The sequence below is a fragment of the Hyperolius riggenbachi genome, chromosome 3 (genome assembly GCF_040937935.1).
Source record: "Hyperolius riggenbachi isolate aHypRig1 chromosome 3, aHypRig1.pri, whole genome shotgun sequence".
NCBI classification, from domain to species: Eukaryota; Metazoa; Chordata; class Amphibia; order Anura; family Hyperoliidae; genus Hyperolius; species Hyperolius riggenbachi.
The window spans coordinates 224311960-224334137 of NC_090648.1; the positions used below are offsets into that span (position 1 = coordinate 224311960).

Consider the following 22178-nt stretch of genomic DNA (forward strand, 5'->3'; position numbering starts at 1 on the left):
ACATATCCACAAACTGACAATGATTACAGTCCCTTTAGTAAACGCATACAAAGGGTTCTCTAGAAGCTTAGGAAGTAAAACATGCCCATTACCACCATTACATCATTAGATCAGATCGCCTTTCTGTAATGTTCAGCATTACTGAATAGACCCTTTCATTTTCCCATTCTACATATCAAGTCTTTCTTGCGATTAGAAGTGACATCCCAAACCAAAGGGAGACATCAGGAACCTCCCAAATTTACTATCAAGCCCTAAATGTAAACATGGTCTCGCTACCCTAACTAAACATAGAGATTGTGTGGAAGTGTGGTTTCAGCTCTCCTCGCTCATTAACTTGCATGGTAGCTTGCCTAGATGAGTATCAGATTTTGTGCAGAGGGCAGAGGCAGTGCTTCAAGTCCAAAAAGCTGCATATTGGAAACCGTAGTACTTTACTGAAGTTATTATACAATATTAAGCATATATTTTAATGGAAAAACATGTCATAGCTTGTCTGGGTTTTTACCTTTCATAGCTCATGCATTATAAACTCATACCCATAATGTTAATCATTCAATCCAGTTTCATGTTATGCATTATGTCTGTTCCATATTCTTGAGTTTCCTAGTTGTTTAGTGATAAACCAACCATGTCACTACCTGTAACAGCAGCCCTAGGAGAGTGTGCTGCTCACCTACGCTTGACCCTATTTCACCAATAATCCTGCCAATACCGAGAGCTGAGCTGTGTAAGTGCATGAGTGCCCCTCCTGCTCTGCATGTTGATTTAACTCCTGTGTCTCTGAGACCATAGTAAAATTACCTGGAAGCATGTTCATGCCCAGTCTCTGAAAGCAGGCTAGTCTTTTTATGGTTGATTGTTACAGATCACCTCAAGATGCCTATATTTTTGTTTCTCTTAGTGGTATTTTTATATAATACCCTTTTCTACCTTGTTAATCATAGAGTTGCAAAGCTTGTAACTGTTCTGTAATATACATCAATAACTGTTATTTGTTCCTTTTAGGGTGTGAAGGAATGTTTTGACAGTCATGCTAGTTAATCACATTGAAAAAAAGACACGTGTAACAAGTCCAGCATCTTACAAACCTTAAAGGCATCTATAGACATTTTATGTCACAAGGGAATGTACATTTTTTCCTGGTTCAGTTGCAGTTCTAGCCTTTTGGCTTTTTTGAGTCCTCCTTTTCCCACCTAAGTATCTGTCCAGTTATTTATATATATTAATCAAATTCACATCCATCACTGTATTCATTTATCTATTCCCCTACTGCAGTGGCACTCAGACCTCCAGTTCACCTTCCACTGGGATTTCATTCCAATCTTTAATTTACGTCAAGTATGTCCATTGCCTCCAAAATCTTTCCTGCCTCAGTGGCATCACAGAGGAGGTATGCAGTGAATTAATTCCATCCAGTTCTGTTTGGTTGCATGCAAGCATGGTGCCCTAGTGGACAGCACTCTCGCCTTGCAGCGCTGGTTTCCTCCCACATCCCAAAAACATACTGATAAGTTAATTGTTTTCCCCTTTAAATTGGCTCTAGAATACGATACATACACTACATGATACGTACATAGATATATGACTATGGTACGGATTAGATTGCAAGTACCTCTGAGGGACAGTAAGTGACAAGACGACATACAATGCAGAAGATTTTGGCGTTATAAAAATACTAAATAATAATACAGGGATTATTTTCTTTTTCTGGAAATTTCTATCTGGCACCTTGAGGTACCTATGCTCGCGCTTCAGTTGTATCAGTTTTTAAACCCTGAGAACCAGGGCTGTGGAGTCGGTCCAAAAATCCATCGACTCCGACTCCTGAGTTTAGGATTCCACTGACTCCGACTCCGACTCCTCGACTCCGACTCCTCTAATTTGCATATTACAATTTTGTTGATTAAAAGTATGTAACATGAAATTCGTCTCTTAACTGCCAACGCTTAGGAATTTTACAAGACAACTGAAGTGAGAAGGATATGTAGACTACTATATTTATTCCCTTTAGACTAAAACTAGTCCTTGGTAAGAGTACTTGTAAAAGGTACAAACCGGAACAAAGAACATCTATCAGGCCCTAGGCTATGTAAGTGTGGGTACATGTAAGAAAGATGTGCAGGTACTCTGCAGGGGAATGAGGAGATTGTAAACAGACAACAACTCTGTGTTGAATGTGCACAGCATTCTCAGTGGATTCCCTGCAGCTCTGTGGGGAGTGCATATGTAGAGTATAGTACTACTGTGTAACAAAGTAAACCTGAGACAGATGAAATTAAAGTTTTATACATACCTGGGGCTTCCTCCAGCCGCCTTCAGGATAATCAGTCCTCCTCCACCACCTGGATCTTCTGCTATGAGTCCAGGTACTTGAGCCAGTCGGGCGTAGTGCGCATGCAAACACTCCGCCACCAGGAGCATACTACACCTGTGCAGCACTATTGCGCAGGTGCAGAATGTTCCTGGCTGTGGGAGCGGCATGCGGCCGGACAGCGCTGGCTGGCTGAATTACCAGGACTCATAGCAGAAGATCTGGGTGGTTGAGGACAGCGAGGGATTGATTAGCCTGAAGGGGGCTGGAGGAAGCCCCAGGTATGTATAAAACTTTACTTTTCATCCGTCTCAGTTACCCTTTAATTTGTAGTCACCAAACCAAATTTTAACAACATATCAAATTATTTGATTTCATCAGCAAAGGGAGTGCATACATTTGCATAAATCCGCATCAATGCAGAATTATTTCCATCTCGTTGACCATCTCTATTAGTGACACAGCTACACATCAGGCTTTATTCTTACAGCATAGATGTTATTTAGTATATATAAGAGATTCCTGTGTACACATCATATATACAGTCACAATCAGATATGTATATCTGACCTTAAAAATACGGGGACTGCTTTATTGAAGCAGCACAAGTAACTAATTTTGATTGGTTTATTTCATTTTTGTGGACTAAGCACAGCTATTACTGTATATATTCTGTATATATACATTATTTTTAGTGACTATTATCTGAGAAATAGAACATTTTATCATATTTTCTATTTTAATTACAGCTACAAATTCATTAGGAGTCGGTGCATTTTTTCCCGACTCCGACTCCAGGCACCCAAAATTGCCCGACTCCACGACTCCGACTCCACGACTCCGACTCCGACTCCACAGCCCTGCTGAGAACCCTGACAGGTTGTCTCTATATGAAAACATGTTTGTTTTTCTAGTAGTGATTTGTCTTTATGCTTCATTTCAGTTCTTGGGAAATTTTTGAAACCTCTCAAGATCCCTCAGGATTGTCTGCAGCCCTTCAGACTTCAGATCTAGTGGGTGTCCTACACATGTTGTACTGTGCTTTGTTTCACAATTCCTCCTCTGACCCCAGTGCTTTTAGCTGTACAGAAACCTATGAACAGAACACAATCCAAGTAGCCATACATAGCCTGCGATTTCTTAACAGCTTTGCTACACTTCACCTTCAGTCCTTTCAGGTAAGAACTTAAATGAGACGCTATACAATTACAGTGCCTATAAAAAATACTCACCTCCTTTAAAATGTTTGTCTTGTTGTCCTAGATCATAGATTTACTTAGTATGTTAAGTTTACTCCTTTATCCAGTTTTCCTTTTGCTCATGTACCTGCTGTACCTGTATCCAGTGCCCCCCTCTTTCTCTGTGCCCTTTCCACTGTGGCAATCAAAATCCAAGACTTGTCCAGCGCACTGGACTGCAATTCAAGCCGTCTTTAATACATCCACTATAGACAATCCAACAGTTGTTTTGGGGAATACAAAAGGTGTTAGCATGCTGTGTAACATGCCTAGATATAGGGGTATATTGCATTACCCAAAAAAACAATTATCCATAGTGGATGTATTAAAGACAGCTTGAATCACAATCCAGTGCGCTGACCAATGTTTGGATTGTGGTTGTCTATAGATGATGCCAAACGTCCCTTACTGCTGCACCCACAACATATGGAAGAGGTGTGCCTTCACTAAAGGTGCCCATTAATGGTACAAATTTTCCTTCAGATTCGATCTTTCGATGCAATTTGAATGATTAAAACTCATCGGAAGGCAATTATCGATTTTTCCCATTAACAGAACAATTTAAGGTTTTACATTCCAATTCAATCATAAAATCAAACTTTCAGATCAATGTTTTTTCCTTTTCCAGTCAATGAAATCGATGTAAAACTATTTGTGCTACACACAGTGCAGTTTTCTGCACAATTCGATCATAAAAAGTGAGTTTAAAGATTGAATCTGAAGGAAAATTTGTACTATTAATGGGCACCTTATATACACTTATATTACACTTATTATATGATTCTGCTGTGGCAGATTCTCTGTTACTCCCTGCAACCAGTGCAGTCCTTCCAGCTCCCTGGAGCTAAAAGTTATTTCATCCACCCTTGCGTCCAGCACTGTTGGTGGCTATCCATTGCCACTTATAATCAGGGTGCCTCCACCAACCTTTTCCGTCCCATGGCTTATCGGGTTCAGCTGTGAGAGAGTCTAGCTGCACCACTGCCACAGCATCCCTCTACCGAGCACACATACAGAGATGATTATGTAGTTATTTTTCTCCACTGGGACTCCTCTTCACTCAGCTGGCGCTCATGGCGCCATATCTTCTGCCATTCAGCCTTGCTGTGATGGATAATTGCAGAACATGCAGGGATGCAGTGAAGAAACATCCTGACTGCTACAGTATTAGAAAGTTACCATGCAATGTGCAGCAGTAGAGACAATACAGAGCACCAGTCCTTGCTCTTAGGGTTTATTAACAGTGAATCAGTACAGGCATACCAGATAGACAAAATGACTTAAGATACCGGCCTTACAGCCATTTCACAATGTTATTGCTTCCTCAGAGACCAGTAGGATACTGGTGCTCTGACTTGTTTCTACTGCTGCACATCGAATGTCTACATGTGAGCATGTGAGCACATCCAGAAGGGAATGGTGAACAGTTTTATTGATCAGCTAAATATTTAGTGCCGACCATTTTGCCTCTACTGACAGAAAGTTACCATTCAGGTAGTCCCCGACATATGAACACCTGACCCGCTGACACAAACAGCCTGAAAACGTGAAATTTGATTCTGTGGGAACAAGTTATATATATATATATTTTATTTTATTTTTGGGGGGGGGGGGGGGTTTAAAGTACATCAATTTTAAAAATCAAAGTAAAATAGTTTTTAAACTGTTAAATTGACATTTTGCTGCAGTACACTAAGGGCACAGGGGGACAGAGGTGAAATAGTGGGGGGACAGAGGGGGACACTGGAAAGCACATGGGGATAGAGGTGGCATAGTGGGGGACAGAGGTGACATAGTGGGGGGCTTTGGAGACACGGGCATATAGGGAGGACAGAGAGCTAACCTGCAGTCCCCATCTTTCCTTGTTGATCGGGGACTACCTGTACAGTCAACCTCCACCCATTACGTAAGCTCATTTTACAGTGTAAAAGAATGCCATTGTATAGCAACTAACGCATACTTGTGCCTAGTGCGACTAGGACCTGCTACACACACTCAGCAATTGGTATGGAAAATGAGAGGTGGTGAAAGCTGCAGAGGACATTGTGGGGGTTGTTTGTTTTGTAGTTGTTCTTGCAATAGGGTCCATTTAAAATCTGCTTTAGCTCCACTTTGTTATTTTACAGTTGATGAGTGATCAGGCATAAGGGAATTTAGTTTTTGATAGAAAAAGAACAGACATACTTCAAGGTACCTCAGAAAGATGGCAGCAAAGTTTGCTGTGATGAAAACTTGCTTCTAATAGTCACATAATTATCTGCCCAAACATTAAAGTTGGAAGGGGAAGGTAGGGCAGAAAGCAGGAGCCTTTTGGCTCCTCCTTTTCAGATATGACAAGAGGGGCAGATTACTCCTTCAAAAATATCTGACACGCCATAGATTAATGCAATAGCAGGTGCAGGACCGGTAGCCTGTGATCCAAGTATGCATAAAGAAGCTCTGCACACTCCAGGAACCGTGCTTTATTGTTCCTTCACCTATCATCACATCATCCAATCACTACCAACAATGGTTTTGGGGGCCTCGTAGGTCTGCTTTATCAAGGCACAGATACAATACCATTTAGCCGGTCAGATATTGTGGTGATTGGTGAAGGAACAATATCATACGGTTCCTTAAATTGCAGTGTGCATACCTTCTTTATGCAACTCAAAAATATCTGACCACTGACTGTTAGGAAGCTTTTATATTGTTGCCAATTTATCATGAAGTCTGAACCCTAATCATTGTTTTAAGGTACATCCTTTTAACTTTAATAAAAAACATTTTTGCTTTTCTTAAATCTCTTGGTTTCACTTGTTTACATAATGGTTTGTTTGTTTGTTTTTTGTCAGTCTGTTGTAGGAGCAGAGGGTCTGTCCCTTGCTTTCCGGCATGTAATCAGCTCCTTGATCTGGTTCTGCACTCAGAACACTTGTGAGGAACTTCTTCATGAAATTATTGTCTGTGTTGGATACTTCACAGTCAACAATCTTGACAATCAGGTGAGCTTACAATATGCACCAGAAATGAATGGCACAGCTACTGTAGCTAATGCCTCCTTCACATTATGAAGCGCAGATGGTAATGCTTTCGGAACGCCCATAATCACACGCCATCTGCGTTGCTGCTGTTGCACCTGTTGTGATTGGGTGAACAGCATCCTCTCGAACTTCTAGGTTTCAGATTGGTTGCAGTAAACTACAACCTTATCATTCGGCCAATCACAATGATTCATGCTGTAGAGGGTGCGGTGGTTGGAGAACTGTTCCCTATGAAGTTTCTTGCTGGCTCCCCTAAACTAGACTAGCACCAACATCTTTTCATTGTTGAATTACTATGTTTTCTCATATGTATTCTCACTCATATAATTTCATGTATGTTCATGTTCTTTTTCCCCACCAATACATATACCTTACATCTGTTCCTGGTTTTATTTGGTGCTGTGTAACGATTGGTGTCAGCACGCAGAGAGAATCTGATTATTGGTGATCTGCAGTATCACCAAGAATACAGATATATACCTGATTATTGATGATCTGCAGTATCACTGATAATCAGATATATTGCTAACCTCTGGACACCTAAGGATAAGTGAGTGTTTGGTGCAACAGTAATACTTTGAGTAATGTACCTGCTGAGCAGGTGGTATACAATATAGAGACACAGCTCTGGGAGAACAGGAACCTTCCAGCAGCCTGAGGCTCTCCGGGGGGAGGAGTCAGGCTGGAGACGGGAAGGACCTAGGAGTGAATGACACCTAAGATGGATGTCACTATCTGATCTGGAGACTATCTCTTTTAAGGGGAGAGATAGATCTCGAGGTCGGGCACGCCGGGTCGGCAACACACTGACAGATAAAGTACAAAGACAGAAGGCTGATTCGGTATCCAAGTCAAGCAGGGTCTGGCAACGGAATATCAGATATACGAGGTACCGAATCAGAAGACAGAGGAGTAGTCAGAAAAGCTATAAGTCATAACATATATCAAACAATGCCTATTCTGGGTGCGAGGTCCTTGGTCTCAGCACCCCGGAACTAGTCTGAAGAATACACAGATGATAATACAGTATTCCCTAGACTGGGTGCGAGGTCCGTAGTCTCAGCACCCTGGAACTAGTCTGAAGTTTAACACAGATGATAACACAGTTCCCTAAGCTGGGTGTGAGGTCCTTGGTCTCTACAACCTGAAACTAGTCTGAAGTATAACACAGATGATAACACAGTTCCCTAAGCTGGGTGTGAGGCCCTTGGTCTCTCCACCCTGGAACTAGTCTGAAGTATAACACAGATGATAATACAGTTCCCTAAGCTGGGTGTGAGGTCCTTGGTCTCTACATCCTGGAACTAGCTTAAGCATAAACAGAATACAATTCAAATAATCTGGCTAAGTGTGTATTCCCAGGTCCACCTGGTTCAAACACACTGATAATCTGACTAGGTCTGAGTGCTTCCACGTAGTGATCGCAATGGCAGACAACTTGCAAGTGACCAGCAGGAACTATATATGGAGTAGTGCTCTCCAGCACCACCCCTAATTGCTCAACCAATAGTATCCCGCTCAGGAGTCAGCTGATCGGCGTGGTCAGCTGACTCTTCCTGCTTAGTATAAGAATTCTGCCTCTCAGCGTGCGCGCGCGCGTATTCCTAAGTCTATGTGCACTAACAGACTCAGCCACACCAGACACACGCTGTCGCGTGCAAACCGCCGCGCTGGACGCGGAACCAGCCGCTTTACTGTTGTTGCATGCGGCGGCTTTTCCGCTTCTGCCCTGCTACCAAACACACGCTTCCGCGTGCAAACTGCCGCACTGGACGTGGAATCAGCCGCCTGCTCAGTAGCACATGTGGCGGCTTTTCCGCGATCTCTCACATGCTGTCATATACTTTGTTAGTTTACCTGAGTTGTATGCTATGTGGTACAATGTGTCTGTGACATATAGCAGCAACTGCTGGTGACCTGGGAGCTTCCTCCATGTGTCTATACTAAAAACATAAATTCCATAATGCATATAAAGACACATGCTCACTGACTGAATCCGTGAATTTGACTGGAACCAGTAGAAGCCTTCTCCAGTGTTTCATGAGAGACACACCTTTATGTCCATATCTGCATGTGTGGTCTTTGTGACAGAAGTCATAGATGGGCACTCTTCCTCCAGTAATGGATGGATAAAGCCTCTCCATGCATCTGCTTTCATTTACAGAGGTAAAATTTCTTCTCCCTCTCATTGGCTGCTGGTTTCCCCAGCAACGGTGGTACACGGAGGATCATCAAATCATCTGTAAACATTTGAACCAACAATCTTTATGTGCATTCTTGGTTTATACCCATTTGGTGGGAATTTGACATCAGAATAACATCAAAATTGAGTGACAATATGCACTATATGTATTTGGGCTTCATGGAAAGCACTGCCTAAGTCTTCCTTCCTTGACAAAGGACAACCTCTACAGCTCCTAAACAATTGCTGGATTGATAGAGAATAAAGATCTTTTGGATACAGGTGTGCAGAGCTCTTCACAAACTGAACTTGCACTCTTACCTTCTGTCACATTTGCTTTAAAACATGTGTTACTCATTAGACATCATAAGCTTTCATTGTCACCAGTTTTGCATCTTTGATAAGATTTCTGTTAGCTGTCTGTCCAGAGAGCAATCTGTAATCCCTCTCCATAGAGAATTGCTGCCACTTTCATTGGGTGAATCATATAGTGCAGGCAAATTCTTTCAAAGCCCAGGGAATTTTGAAAATCAAAACATTCAAATATATTCATTGTACCTACATAGCCTTTAATTAACTAATTGAGTTAACCGGGTAGTATTTAATTTGCATTTTATATTAAGTAATTAAATGGACTCATTTAATTAAAGTGAGCGGAGAGAAAGTTCACCTAAATGAGAGTGATCTAGAAACTGATCTATTAATCTAAATATTATTTTGCTTTCAATTTATATAAAATGTGTCTTGACCCAGTACGTGCATAAAAGGTTAGCATACATCCGTAATTTGGTAAATTATTAATAGTGTGCAAAACTTATTGTGCTGGTTAGGAATGTGGTAGGTACTACCACACAATATCTGGGAAAAGCAGTTTAATTAACACCCAATGACTTTACCGTGGCACATTAGAATGGAAGCAGTGGCACTTCCAATGCCAATGTATTGCTAATGTTAGAAAGGTCAGGTCCTCGCACACACATTTTTGGCACAGCTCAAATTAATTAATTAATGGGACTGAATCTGGAAAGGTGTGGCAAATCAAGTAGAACACATTTCTCAATTTCTCTGTCCATCCTAAACACTTGCATGGATGTGGCCTTCGAGGACTGGAGTTCCACACCTGTGACCTACATTATAAAGAAAAATAAAACACATTTGTTTTCATTTTCAAGTGCAGATTAGACCTGTTTGTGGATTTATAAGGGGTCTACCATGTTTGTCACTTTTTAGTGGAAAATACGTCCGGGAAAATGGGAGAACAATGCATTTGTTTCATTCTATTCTCCACCTTTACCTAAATGAGCGAGCTTACAAAGTAGTGCTAAATAATGGCAATGACAGTCAGCGGGCTGCTTACTTTTATTTCCAAAATATCTATCATGGCTAGAACTGGCCAATGTGAACAGATCACCTTTCGCAATGCGTAGTAATAGGGCATGTAATTGCCATTTTATAACGGTAATAGTAAAAAAAGCCCGCCCATTAAAAATTGGGCGCTAGGCTATGGGCGCTCTCCCACCCCCCAACCCCCCCTAGCAATGCGAGCACAGATGCATCCCGCTCGCCTGTCCTCCACCGCTGTCTGCAGTATATGCACACAGGTTCTTCACAGTCAAGTCAGAACCATCCGTAGTATCAAAAAGCTCTTTTATTGGATAAAAAGTAGCATCACAGACATCATCAACAGCAGGAGAGTTGGAGAGTCTGGAGTGCAGAGATGCTGCAAGTCATACCACATCACCTTTTTCCCTCCTTGGGTGCTTGCTACACACTGTGTTCGTATATGCACACAGGGAAATATTGCTTGCTTGGCAGTTGGAAAAAGCTGTTATTTCCCACAATGCAATGAGGTTCACAGACAGCAAACTGTCAAGTCTGGAAGCAGGCATACACACAGGGGCAGGACGCAGAGACACGGGGGTTTTATTATATAGGACTAGTAAAAAGGCCCGCCCGCTAAAAAACGGGTGCCAGGTCACAGCCGCTACACAGCCCCCCACCCCCACCCCCCCCCGCAATGCGCGCACATACGAGTCCCACTTGCTCATTCCCCACCACTGTCTGAAGTATATGCACACAGGGAGCTGCTTGCTTGGCAGTTGGAAAAAGCTGTTATTTCCCACAATGCAATGAGAACCTCTGTGAACCACACACAGCAAACTGTCAGATCCAGCAGTGTGTCCTAACTGCCCTGGCTGTGCACATGCTCAGTACAAAAAAGCCAGGGACACAAAACCATTCAGTTGATGATGCAGGGACACTTGCACTTTATTGTATATGATTATGGTACTGTGCCTCTGTCCTTCACATATTGAGGGTAGGAACACACTAGGCAGAATCACATATGTCGTTTCCATAGCAAATTGTGGAAAACGCTTATGCAATTCTGCCTAGTGTGTTCCTACCCTGAAGCCTGATTGCCAAGGGGGGGGGGGGGGGGGGGGGGTGGGGGGTTAAAGCCTCTTCACACTTTTGGTTTCTATAAGTGGAATTCAAACAGAGTTATCTGTTATTACCAAGAACGCAGATATGACTGTATTACATATTGGTGTATACCATTGTCTGTATAATGTACCCTACATTTGATTCTTACTTTGTACAGCCCCATGGAATATGTTGGCCCTTTATAAATCAATGATAATAAATAATAATATGACCTGACCTCAACCACAGTTACAGATTAGATCCTTTTATTGCGCAGTGTACATAATGCAGACAAGCACAACGTTTCGGATGAGAGCCCTTACACAAGTGGTTGAGCTCTGGTCATATCTGCTTTCTCGGTTCTTGACAAGGGTGGTGGATCACCCTGAGGGCAGAAAAGGATTAAGATGAAATGGAGACCTAGGCAATATAGCATTCTTTGGCCACTGCTGATGGTCATCTGGCTTTTTTAGTTAGATTTGGTGGGGGCTAGCATCTACCAGGCCCCTGGACTCTCTTCAGGTCCTAGGCAGCTGCCTAGATTTACATTTTGGATAATTCAGCTCTGCCTGAGGGATCTTAGTGCTCCCCCACCACACACCCTTAATTGTTGTAGCCTGCACAATCTTTGCAATTTGATCTGTTATTATAGCACCACTCTTCTTTAATATGGTCCCTAATTGTTATAAATAAGAGGAAAACAAAGAGGGGGGGGGGGTGGTGGCTTTTTTCAACACCATTCACACTTAACCTCCCTGGCGGTCTATTAGAAACCGCCAGGGGGCAGCGCAGCACTATTTTTTTTAATTTTTTTTTTTTTAAATCATGTAGCGAGCCTAGGGCTCGCTACATGATAGCCGCTGTACAGCGGCATCCCCCCACACGCTTCGATCGCCTCCGGCGATCTTTGATCAGGAAATCCCGTTCAAAGAACAGGATTTCCTGAAGGGCTTCTCCGTGGCGACGGGGCGGGATCACGTCGTGACGTCTAAGGGAGTCCCGATTCACCCCTCAGCGCTGCCTGGCACTGATTGGCCAGGCAGCGCACGGGGTCTGGGGGAAGGGGGGGTCGGCACGGCGATCGAGCGCGGGGCGGCGGCGATCGGAATGCACACGCAGCTAGCAAAGTGCTAGCTGCGTGTTGCAGAAAAAAAAGTGAACAAATTGGCCCAGCTGGGCCTGAGAAATCCTCCTACCCGGCAGCACCAGGAAGGTTAATACATAATATATAATTGTATAGAATATACTGTTTTTTTTCCTATTAATTTATATTTATAGACCAGTATGTTACATTTTGAAGAAAGTTAGAACAAATGCCATGAGGTATCCATTGCAACCAATAGCCAATCAGATTTCATTTTCATTTTGCAGAGAATGAAATAATAATGCTGATTGGTTGCTATGGGCAGAGACTTAAAAATACATTTTTTTTCCCTCCACACTTCAATAAATCAGCCCCTCGGAGATTATTTTGGGCAGTATTAGTAAGAAAATGCTATTACATTAAGGGTTAGATATAAAGCAGTGGAACTGTAGAAATGTGAGAATAGCCTTCTACATATTTAGCAGTGCTTTTTTTTTTAGACTGTGACCGCGGACTGCTGATAAAGAGCAAAGCATAGTGACCTCGATGCTCAGAGGGCCAGCAGTACGCTGCACTGATGGAGCACATAGGATTGTTTATATGCAAGCAGAGAATTCACAGACACCACTTTAGAGAGGGTGCAGAAATGTCAAGAGTCATTTTTTTCAAGCCTTTTCTAAATAATCTGTCAGAAATGTATTTGATAAACAGCATTGTGCTCCATCTGCAGATTATACTGGAAATTATGCATACTATGTTTTTTCTGAAAATCTAACGTAATGCCCAGTCTTCTTGGTTAAAATATAGAGATTTTTAATACTATCTGCAGCACAGGATTTTTTTTATTTTATTTTCACTTTTTCTTGTAGATTTTAAAGAAATGTACAATATCCCATTATTTATATTGTGCATGATAGTTGCCCCGGAGCATTCCATACCTGATATAGATCTCTACATGACTTTCATTTGTGCATATGTGATAATGATGTAGGCAATGACAGTGGCAGTGTGGACAAGAATGGCTATTATTTTCACATTAACAGACACTAACTGGTGCATAAGGCCCATTCACACTTAAAAGTGCAAAACGGGTGCACTTAGCGTTACCGTTTTGCGGGGGTATTTTTTCTGCTTCAATCGCGGCAGTGAGATCACTGCCATTTGGTTTCTATTGTGCTAGCGCTTTAAAAATAAATAGTGCTTTGGTGATTAGCGGGAATTGCCCGCTAATCACACTAGTGAGAACGGGCCTATTGACCCTTTTATCCATAACACAGTGTTTAGCTTGGGCATGAACCATTTGAATGTCTTCAAATTTATTTTTATATAAAGAAGATTTTACGTCCCCCCAAAAATCCCCCTGTGGAACCCATTCAAATAGTGAATGATTGCTACTACAGCAAATACGGCATACATGCTACCATCCCCAGGAAGTGCCAAAGAATATATTTTGATGTGTTTTATAACTGTAGAACTTATCATGTGAAAAATGTAAAAATGTGTATTTTCTACATTTTTTCCTATTTTTCCTCGTAAAAATGCATAGAAAATAAAATTATTTTGGTGAAAAAAAATTACCAAAAGCCAAGATTGTCCTGAAAAAAACCTCAAGGGGTAAAAACCTTGAAGCCCAAAGTACCTAAATTAGCCTGTTTGTGTGTATGAAGCTTACATTTATTTTGTAAATTTCAGGGTATATTTTAAACTGGATTCACAAATTAGGAGGCAATCAAATGTCTGGATGTGACATATCCACCCTCAGAGCACTCCAGCCTCACTAGACTATCCGTTTAACCAAAGGTTGCTGCCACATATGTGGAGTGGAGTGTGGATGGGCAAGACACATCCACATTTTTATTATTTAGTATCTATATAGCGCTGACCTCTTCCTCAGCACTTTACAGAGTGTAGAATCTTGTCACAAACTGTCCTTAAAGCGGACCCAAACCAAACATTTTTTTTTATTAAAAATATTTAGTTGCACCCCTCTGACACATACAAAGATAAATAAACACTCCTTCAAACCTATGATCATTTCAGTGCATGCTTTTCACCCTTCTCTTTTTATATCTAGGGTTATACTGGGGGCAGCCATTAGCAATTCCTCCATTGCTGGACACCATCTACTCCACCAGTTTGCCGGAAAAATCCCGGCAATTTGAAAAGAAGGGAGGGGTTCCTCCAATAAATGTAAAATATTTTATATTTGTCATCATGCAGCTGAAAAAAGGCTGCTATTTATTATTATATATTAGAAAATAGGTTTTATTTCTGAAATCTTGTATTTTTAATTTGGGTCCACTTTAAGAGGAGCTCACAATCTAATCTCTACCATAGTCATATGTCCATTGTAGTCTAGTGCCAATTTTAGGGGCAATCTAAATAACTTTTGAGTTGTGAGAGTAAACCAGAGTACTCAGAGGAAACCCATGGAGACTAGGAAGAACATGCAAACTTAATGCAGGTAGAGCCCTGTCTGGGATTCGAACCGGGGACCCAGCACTGCAAGGTGAGAGTGCAATCCACTACAAAAGACAACTTACCAACCTAGTTTCTCCCAGTCAGACAGAACTGCCCAGATCAGACCATTGTCATTTGCCCTCCATACATACTTTAAACTTTCTGCAGTAAGCTATTCTTTGTGCAGGCTTTATGCTGGGAATGCACGATGAGATTTTTCAGCAGATTTACTGTCCGATCAATTTTCCGATTTTTTTTTTGTATCAATTTCCATTCACGTCTATAAGAAATCAATCAGAAAAACGATTGAAAATAAGATTGGACCTGACGGAAATTATCTATCGAGCCATCTATCTGCCAAAATATCTCATGGTGTATTCCCAGCATTAAGCTGTAAGATGATAGATAACATCTCACACTCTATTCCTGTGAAACCATATGCAAACCATTATCTTAATTAGCAAGGAAAAGTCTCAGTTTTTGTGTAGAATTGTCACAGCCATAATCATACTGAAGTCTTCTTCTGTTTATGCATTTATTCATTTTTTTATTTCACTCTAGAGGTTCTGGCACTAAGCAGAGTCCAATTGCTTCCATGTGTCATTACTTTTCTGTTCTCTTATTTTACCGATCCTGTACTTATGCATTGTACTGTCTGTTTAGTTACTTCACATTGTTTGCTATTATTCCATTCATCAGATGCCCACACCTCTTTGCTTTTACCTCCTATCTTCCTGTAGAGTGATGGGAAATTTTGAAACATAGTTTTTGACTCATTAACCGTCAAATACTTTTCAAAAAAAAGCTTTGTGTTGGGATTTAAGAGTGAAGAGTGGGATTTACCACGACCAGAGGCATATCAGGATGGTTATTTGAATGCTGCACTTAGTTAGGAATGTGCCATACAGAACCTCAAGTTAAATCCTTAACATCTGAGGACAGCAGCTAATGATTGTGCATAATTACTCTAACTTCAACTCTTAGCCCTACTTCTGTCTCTTGTAGGATTTAGGACAACTCAGACCTCCTGTGAGTTTTGTTTAGTAGCAAGCTTCAGTCGGGACCTGTTCTGCAAATGATAAGCAAGAATCACATTTGTTCGACAAAGCACTTCTCAGTCAATAATAATAGTGTTACCTCTCCAAACGTGCTGGAAAATGTTTCTCAGGCCAAGAATTTCAGAAAGTCCTGTATAAGCCACAGCCTTCTGTCTGCCCTTCTTAAAGGGAACCTTAACTGAGAGGGATATGGATGTTTCCTTTTAAACAATACCAGTTGCCTGGCAGCGCTGCTGACCTATTGCTGCAGCAGTGGCTGAATCACACACCTGAAACAAGCATGCAGCTAATCCAGTCTGACTTCAGTCAGAGCACCTGATCTGCATGCTTGTTCAGGGGCTGTGGCTAAACATATTAGAGACACAGGATCAGCAGGAGAGTCAGGCAACTGGTATTATTTTAAAAGGAAACATCCATATCCTTCTCAGTTTAGGTTCCCTTTAAGGGGAGATATAATGTACATGTGCTTAAATGATCATTATCTACCTGACCTACTTTGAGTAAAAGGGGAATGGGAGACCCCTTTATGAATTGAATCAAAGCCTTTCTACTCACAACCCAGTTCATCCATGCATTATCTAAAGCTTTCCTCAGCACCCCTTAATATACAGAGGCTGTCCTCTTTCTCTAAAGATATTCATCTTGGCTATGAAACCTCTAGCCAGAGCTCTTTGAGCAAATAGAATATAAAAGGCATAGAACAGGCAGACATTTATGATATTGCTGATTGCATCTAGCCATGATATTCACACAACCTCACGTCTCAATCCCAAACTAAATGGAAACACAGAGAGTATTTTCCTCTGTATCCGGACCAACAATCAGCCCTTACAAATTTATAGCCATGGTCATGTTACTAGACACAGAAGCCAAGACGATTTTTCTGAACAGTACAGATTTTAATGGACCCAGGAACTTGACTATCTGGGCATTAGAGCCTAGGCACACTTTCACATTACTGAGCTGATTTCAGCTCTGGATTTCAGTGTGTGATATGCAGTGACATCAGACAGTGTATAGACAGCACTGTCTGATAGGCATGCTAATGAGCTGTGCAGCAGCTTGTTCTGACAACACACTGCTGCATACATGCATGCATGTCTGTATGTATGCATGGCCACCTTCTTCGCCTTTCGGTGCTCCCTTACAGTAGTGCCCTATTAGTGCTACTGCCATTGTGCTCCCTTTCAGTGCACCCACAATTGTGTTACTGTTCAGTGCTGTTCCATTTGTGCCCCACTACAATGCTCCCCTTTAGTACCATTTCATTAGTGTATCCCATTATTGTGCAGTACTCCCCTTTGTACTCCATTATTGTGCTGCTTAATTGGTGCCCCTCACTATTGTACAGGGCATAATAACAAAGATGTACATGACTTCTATGGGAGGTGTAAATTTCTATCTATGGGCTCCATTCCTCCACAAAACTATTATGGCTATTTCCTGTATTGGAAGTAGCACTTGCCATGATCATAATTTGGTTCTTGTCACAGCCATACTAAATGGAAGAAATGGTGACAGGCATACAGATGTACATGTCCAGATGATATGTAAGGTTCATTTCAAATACTTTCAGGGTATATTTGCTGTCAGTGCTAACAATAATGTTGTTTTTTCCTTTTTGTTTTAATATTGGCCTGGAGTTTAATTCTCACAATGTAGTGTAGCAGTGCTGCAGTTACCATAGCAGTCAGTGTAAAGGGATCACGTGTTTACATATTGCATCATTGCTGCACAGTAGAAGAAACTGCAGTTGTTTCTCTGAAAATTTCATAACGTTATGCTGCTGCTTCTCCAGATCACATACACTGTATATTTGCTCAACCCATGTAGAATATAAATACATATAAGTTATGCATCTGTAGGTAGCAACGTAGGGCTGGATCTCCTTGCAGCAGGCCTGTTATACTGTATAATGAGACTCACGTGATCTTGTTTCAGGCGGATAAAGCTTTTCAAACCCTTAAATGGATATGTGTATGTCTTGTTTTATTAATAATAGTGGGAATATATCTGGACTTTGAACAGTTAACTCCCTTCATTTCCTAAGATGTAATGGATCATGTCACAAGCTCTTGTCTCCCTCAATTACCTGCTGCTGTAGCTGTGTATGGCGTGCAGAGCTGCCCAGAGGTGTTAACAATTTAATCCTTATTACCTGGCCTTTGTTGCTTGCCAGAAGGAAGAAGTGATCTGGAACCAGTGGCATCACATAACCAATATTATGTTTCCAGCTCACATCCTTTCAATATGTTTTATTTATAATTATGGAGCGTTCAGGTGTGTAGAGGAACCTTTCCTGACATGACTAAGAAACAATAAAAAAAAAGAGTATAATTAAAATAGAATATGTGAGAAGCAGTAACCACTGTGGTACGATGTACCCAGATGGCTTTTCTTTTTCATTGCAGTAGCCCCTACAGTAGCTGGTTACCAGGCAAACCCGATTGTAACTTGCCCCTGCATAGGTTTCCATGCCTGAATATCTGCTTTTATATAAGCTGATCTTTTTTATCAGTTTCTGCTCCTTATTACACTGTCATAAACTTTAGTTCAGTAGCTAATTGTGTGGATCTTATTAATGGCTATTTCTGACAAATATTTGTTTACCTGAACGTAGGTGCATTGGCTGGAAAACACTTTGTATTGTGTAGTGCTGTCACTAGGAGGTTTGTGTGTGATTTCCTGCATTAGGTGGAAACAGCCCAATAATTTTAAATGAGCTCTCAGGCCTGGTGCACACCAGAGGAGTTTTTCTGAGCGTTTTGAGTTTTTAAATCTGCTGCTAATGCTATCCTATGTGTCTGTGCACACTGGAGCAATGAGGTTTTGTAAAAAAAAAACCATAGCATTACATTGGGAAGAGCTTTTGAAACCTCTAGCGTTTGGGCGCTAGAGGTTTCAAAAGCTCTTCCCAATGTAATGCTATGGGTTTTTTTTCACAAAACCTCATTGCTCCAGTGTGCACAGACACTTAGATAACATTAGCAGCAGATTTAAAAAGTCAAAACACTCAGGAAAAACTCCTCTGGTGTGCACCAGGCCTTACTTGTAATGTGAATTTTATGTGCGTCCACCTGCAGGATTCGTACGGAATTAGCATCAAGTAGAAACAGAGCCTTAAAGAGACACTGAAGCGAAAAAAAAATATGATATAGTGAATTGGTTGTGTACTATGAATAATTACTAGAAGATTAGCAGCAAAGAAAATAGTCTCATACTTTTATTTTCAGGTATATAGTGTTTTTTCTAACATTGCAGCATTCTATAATATGTGCAGATTACACAGCACTCAGCATTCAAAATGAGTCTTTCAGAGCAGTCTGTGAAGTAATGACCTCTCCTCTAGTAAACAGTTCACTTACAGTTGAGATAATAAAAGTCAGATAACAGCCCTCTCCACGACTAAGACTTAGTCTGAGAGTTAAGGTGCCCATACACTCGTCAGATTCGCAGCAGATAGATAAGAAATGCATCTGATGATCTATCTCAGTGTTCTCCCCAGAATTTTTTTCCAGCCGGGTGGCATGAAATAGTAGCCGGGTGGCATGAAAAAGTAGCCGGGTGGGTTGAGATGAAAATGCAGAGCAACTATGCTTACAGCATAGGAGGATGTGAGGAGGTGAGCCAATGACAGCCGGGTGGTCACCAAATCTAGCCGGGTGGAGAACCCGGCTAAAAGAGCCTGGGGAGAACACTGTATCTGATGCGTTTTTAGAACATTTTTTACCAGGATAGAATTCCAATAGATTTCAGTTTGAAATCTATTGAAATTCGATCTGATGGCATTTTTTTGCCATCAGATTTCCATTAAGGCCAATGCAAACTGATAAGCAATCTCATCAGATCGACCTAAATTTTCCACCCAGCCAGTTCGATGGAAATCCATCGAAATCGATCGAAATCGGCCATCGATCAGTCGATTAGCCAACCGATTAACAATCGATCTATCGATCGATCGGGATCGATCGGTCGGCCAAAAAATCGGCTGAGTGTATGGGCCCCTTTAGTCTGAGAGTTAATGGCTTGTTTGCATAGAGATAACAACTGGAGTTTCTTAACTCTTCCTGTACTGGAAACAATTAGACTGATGTATCTGATCTTAATGTTTTATTTTTTAGCTGTACTACACATACAAATCATAATATCATAATTTTGTTTTTCGCTTCAGTGTCTCTTTAATGTGTGCAGGCTTTACAAAGATGACATAATATGTTACATAATTTGCGTAATTTGCATGATACTTGCAGTAGCCATGAGGCATTTTACACAAGCAACATAGGTGTGTTTATACGGTGGCTGAATGGAGTAATGGTTTAGGGCTCTGCCTCTGACACAGGAGACCAGGGTTTGAATCTTGGCTCTGCCTGTTCAGTAAGCCAGCACCTATTCAGTTGGAGACCTTCGGCAAGTCTCACTAACACTGCTACTGCCTATAGAGCGCGTCCTAGTGGCTGCAGCTCTGGCGCTTTGAGTCCGCCAGGAGAAAAGCGCGATATAAGTGTTCTGTGTTTGTCTGTGTTTGTTTGTATATAATCCAAGCATGACGTGCTGACATAAAGGATTACTTAATTTGTGCTAAGGCCATTAAACATAACGGGTACTGCTTGCATACTTGGACCTGAGCTTAGAAAATCCTCTATACTCTAAGGCTGGTTTCACAGTGGGACGTTCGTTAAAGTCCCACGTTACAGCAGCCAGTAACGCAGCCTAACTCACAGCACTGTAAAATCAATTGTGCTGTTCACAGTGCCCACGTTGCGTTATATAGTAACGCAGCACGTTTAAACAAAGTGCTGCATGCTGTACGTTATACTGGACTAAGCAGCGTTAGACTGTTTGCACATGCTCAGTAATGTTGGAGGAGGAGGTCTCCCCTCCTCCTCCGCCGCCAGCCACATGGCTAATTAATATTCACTGCACTGCAGAGACTCGTGGTGGGACTGTAGTGATGTCCGGATCATGAACGAATCGTTTGATCCGGATCTTTTTTGTGAGTCGAATCATCCAGATCATCACAATGAAAGATTCGGTTCACAGTGGATGTCTGTCTGGAAGAAACAGGAACATACAGAATGTACAGTGCAGGGAAAGTCCTGTCCTGCTAGTCATTTCACCCAGTCTGCTTCCCTAGTAAAATGATTCAAATGATTTGGTTCAAAGATCCGGATCTTTTCAATGATCCGATTCAAATTATCCGAATTCTTAAAAAGATCCGGACTTCCTATCACAAAGCTGCTTTGATGACGTCCAACTTCAACACCACCATACGTTACATTAGGGGCACGTTATGCGACCATAACGTCCCCTAAAACGCAACATCTTAGTGTGTAAGTAGCCTAAAAGATAAGCAACAGCATAATGGAGCTGCCGACTTTGGGGAAAAGTCGTCCTGTGTAATACAAGCAACTATGGAAAGATACATACCATTTTGAAGCTCTCTTTCTCCTCTTCCCAACGACACATAAACCGCCGCCCTACGCCTTTTAGTTTTCGTTATTTTCGTGATCGAAATCGTGTTTCCCGCAATTTCGATTGTGAAAATAGCGAACACTAAAAGGCGTAGGGCGGCGGTTTATATATATTCGCTGGAAAGAGGAGAAAGAGAGCTTCAAAATGGTATGCATCTTTCCATAGTTTCTGCACTGCTCGGAGTCCCTTTAAACATACTTTTTGTTGGTAAAATAATGTCTGTATGTATTATTGTATAATGGCAGTTTATACCTGCAAATTTGGAATGTGGGCGATAAATCTGCCTGCAGAGCTTTTTGGATATGCACAGGAAATGAAGATCTGAAATAATATTGTATTTTAGGAAATGCTGTAATTTGCATTATTTTTGTTGTGCTCTCCAGAACTACACCTCTTGGACTGTAAACTCCTCCTTACCAGTAAGAATTTAAATGTGTTTCACTGGAATTTAGCTTTTGATGACCATAATGATAGACGTTCATAGAGGTACAGACTACATTCATTTCTTCTATCGAAGTTCCAAGTCCTGTTTCATGCTAACATTTCTTAATAGTTGTGAGTGAAATGGCTCACCTCAACTTTTTATAGAAATAGTCAGCAATGGCAGCTCCCAAGATTGTCGTAATTTAACTCTAAAATTCTCCCTAACTCATATATTTTGTGTGGCTATATTATTATATCCAGAAATATGTATTTGTTATAAAAACTATTTTCTTTTGCTGTAGTAGCAGAATGTACCATTCTGCATAGGCTGATCTGTAGTAGCCTGACAAATGGTTTTATAGAGTTCATGTATATGCTGAGTTTCCTGTGCTCCTGTCCTTGCCGTTACTATCAGTTATGTGTCAGCTAATAAATGTCTGTAGTGCACCCCATGTTCAAATGCTTGCCGAGAAGTTTTACAGCCATAAACTGACTGCACC

At 41.3% G+C, this 22178-nt stretch overlaps 1 protein-coding gene across 3 annotated transcripts in view; it reads left to right on the forward strand.

The window, feature by feature from the left end:
• SCAPER (S-phase cyclin A associated protein in the ER) overlaps positions 1–22178 on the forward strand; it is a 325634-nt gene that overhangs the window by 276651 nt on the left and 26805 nt on the right. For all 3 annotated transcript variants that reach the window (XM_068275840.1, XM_068275842.1, XM_068275841.1), the window contains exons 27-28: positions 3258–3492; positions 6387–6536. In XM_068275840.1, coding sequence (XP_068131941.1) covers positions 3258–3492; positions 6387–6536 — 385 coding nt within the window. The remainder of the gene's footprint in view (positions 1–3257; positions 3493–6386; positions 6537–22178) is intronic.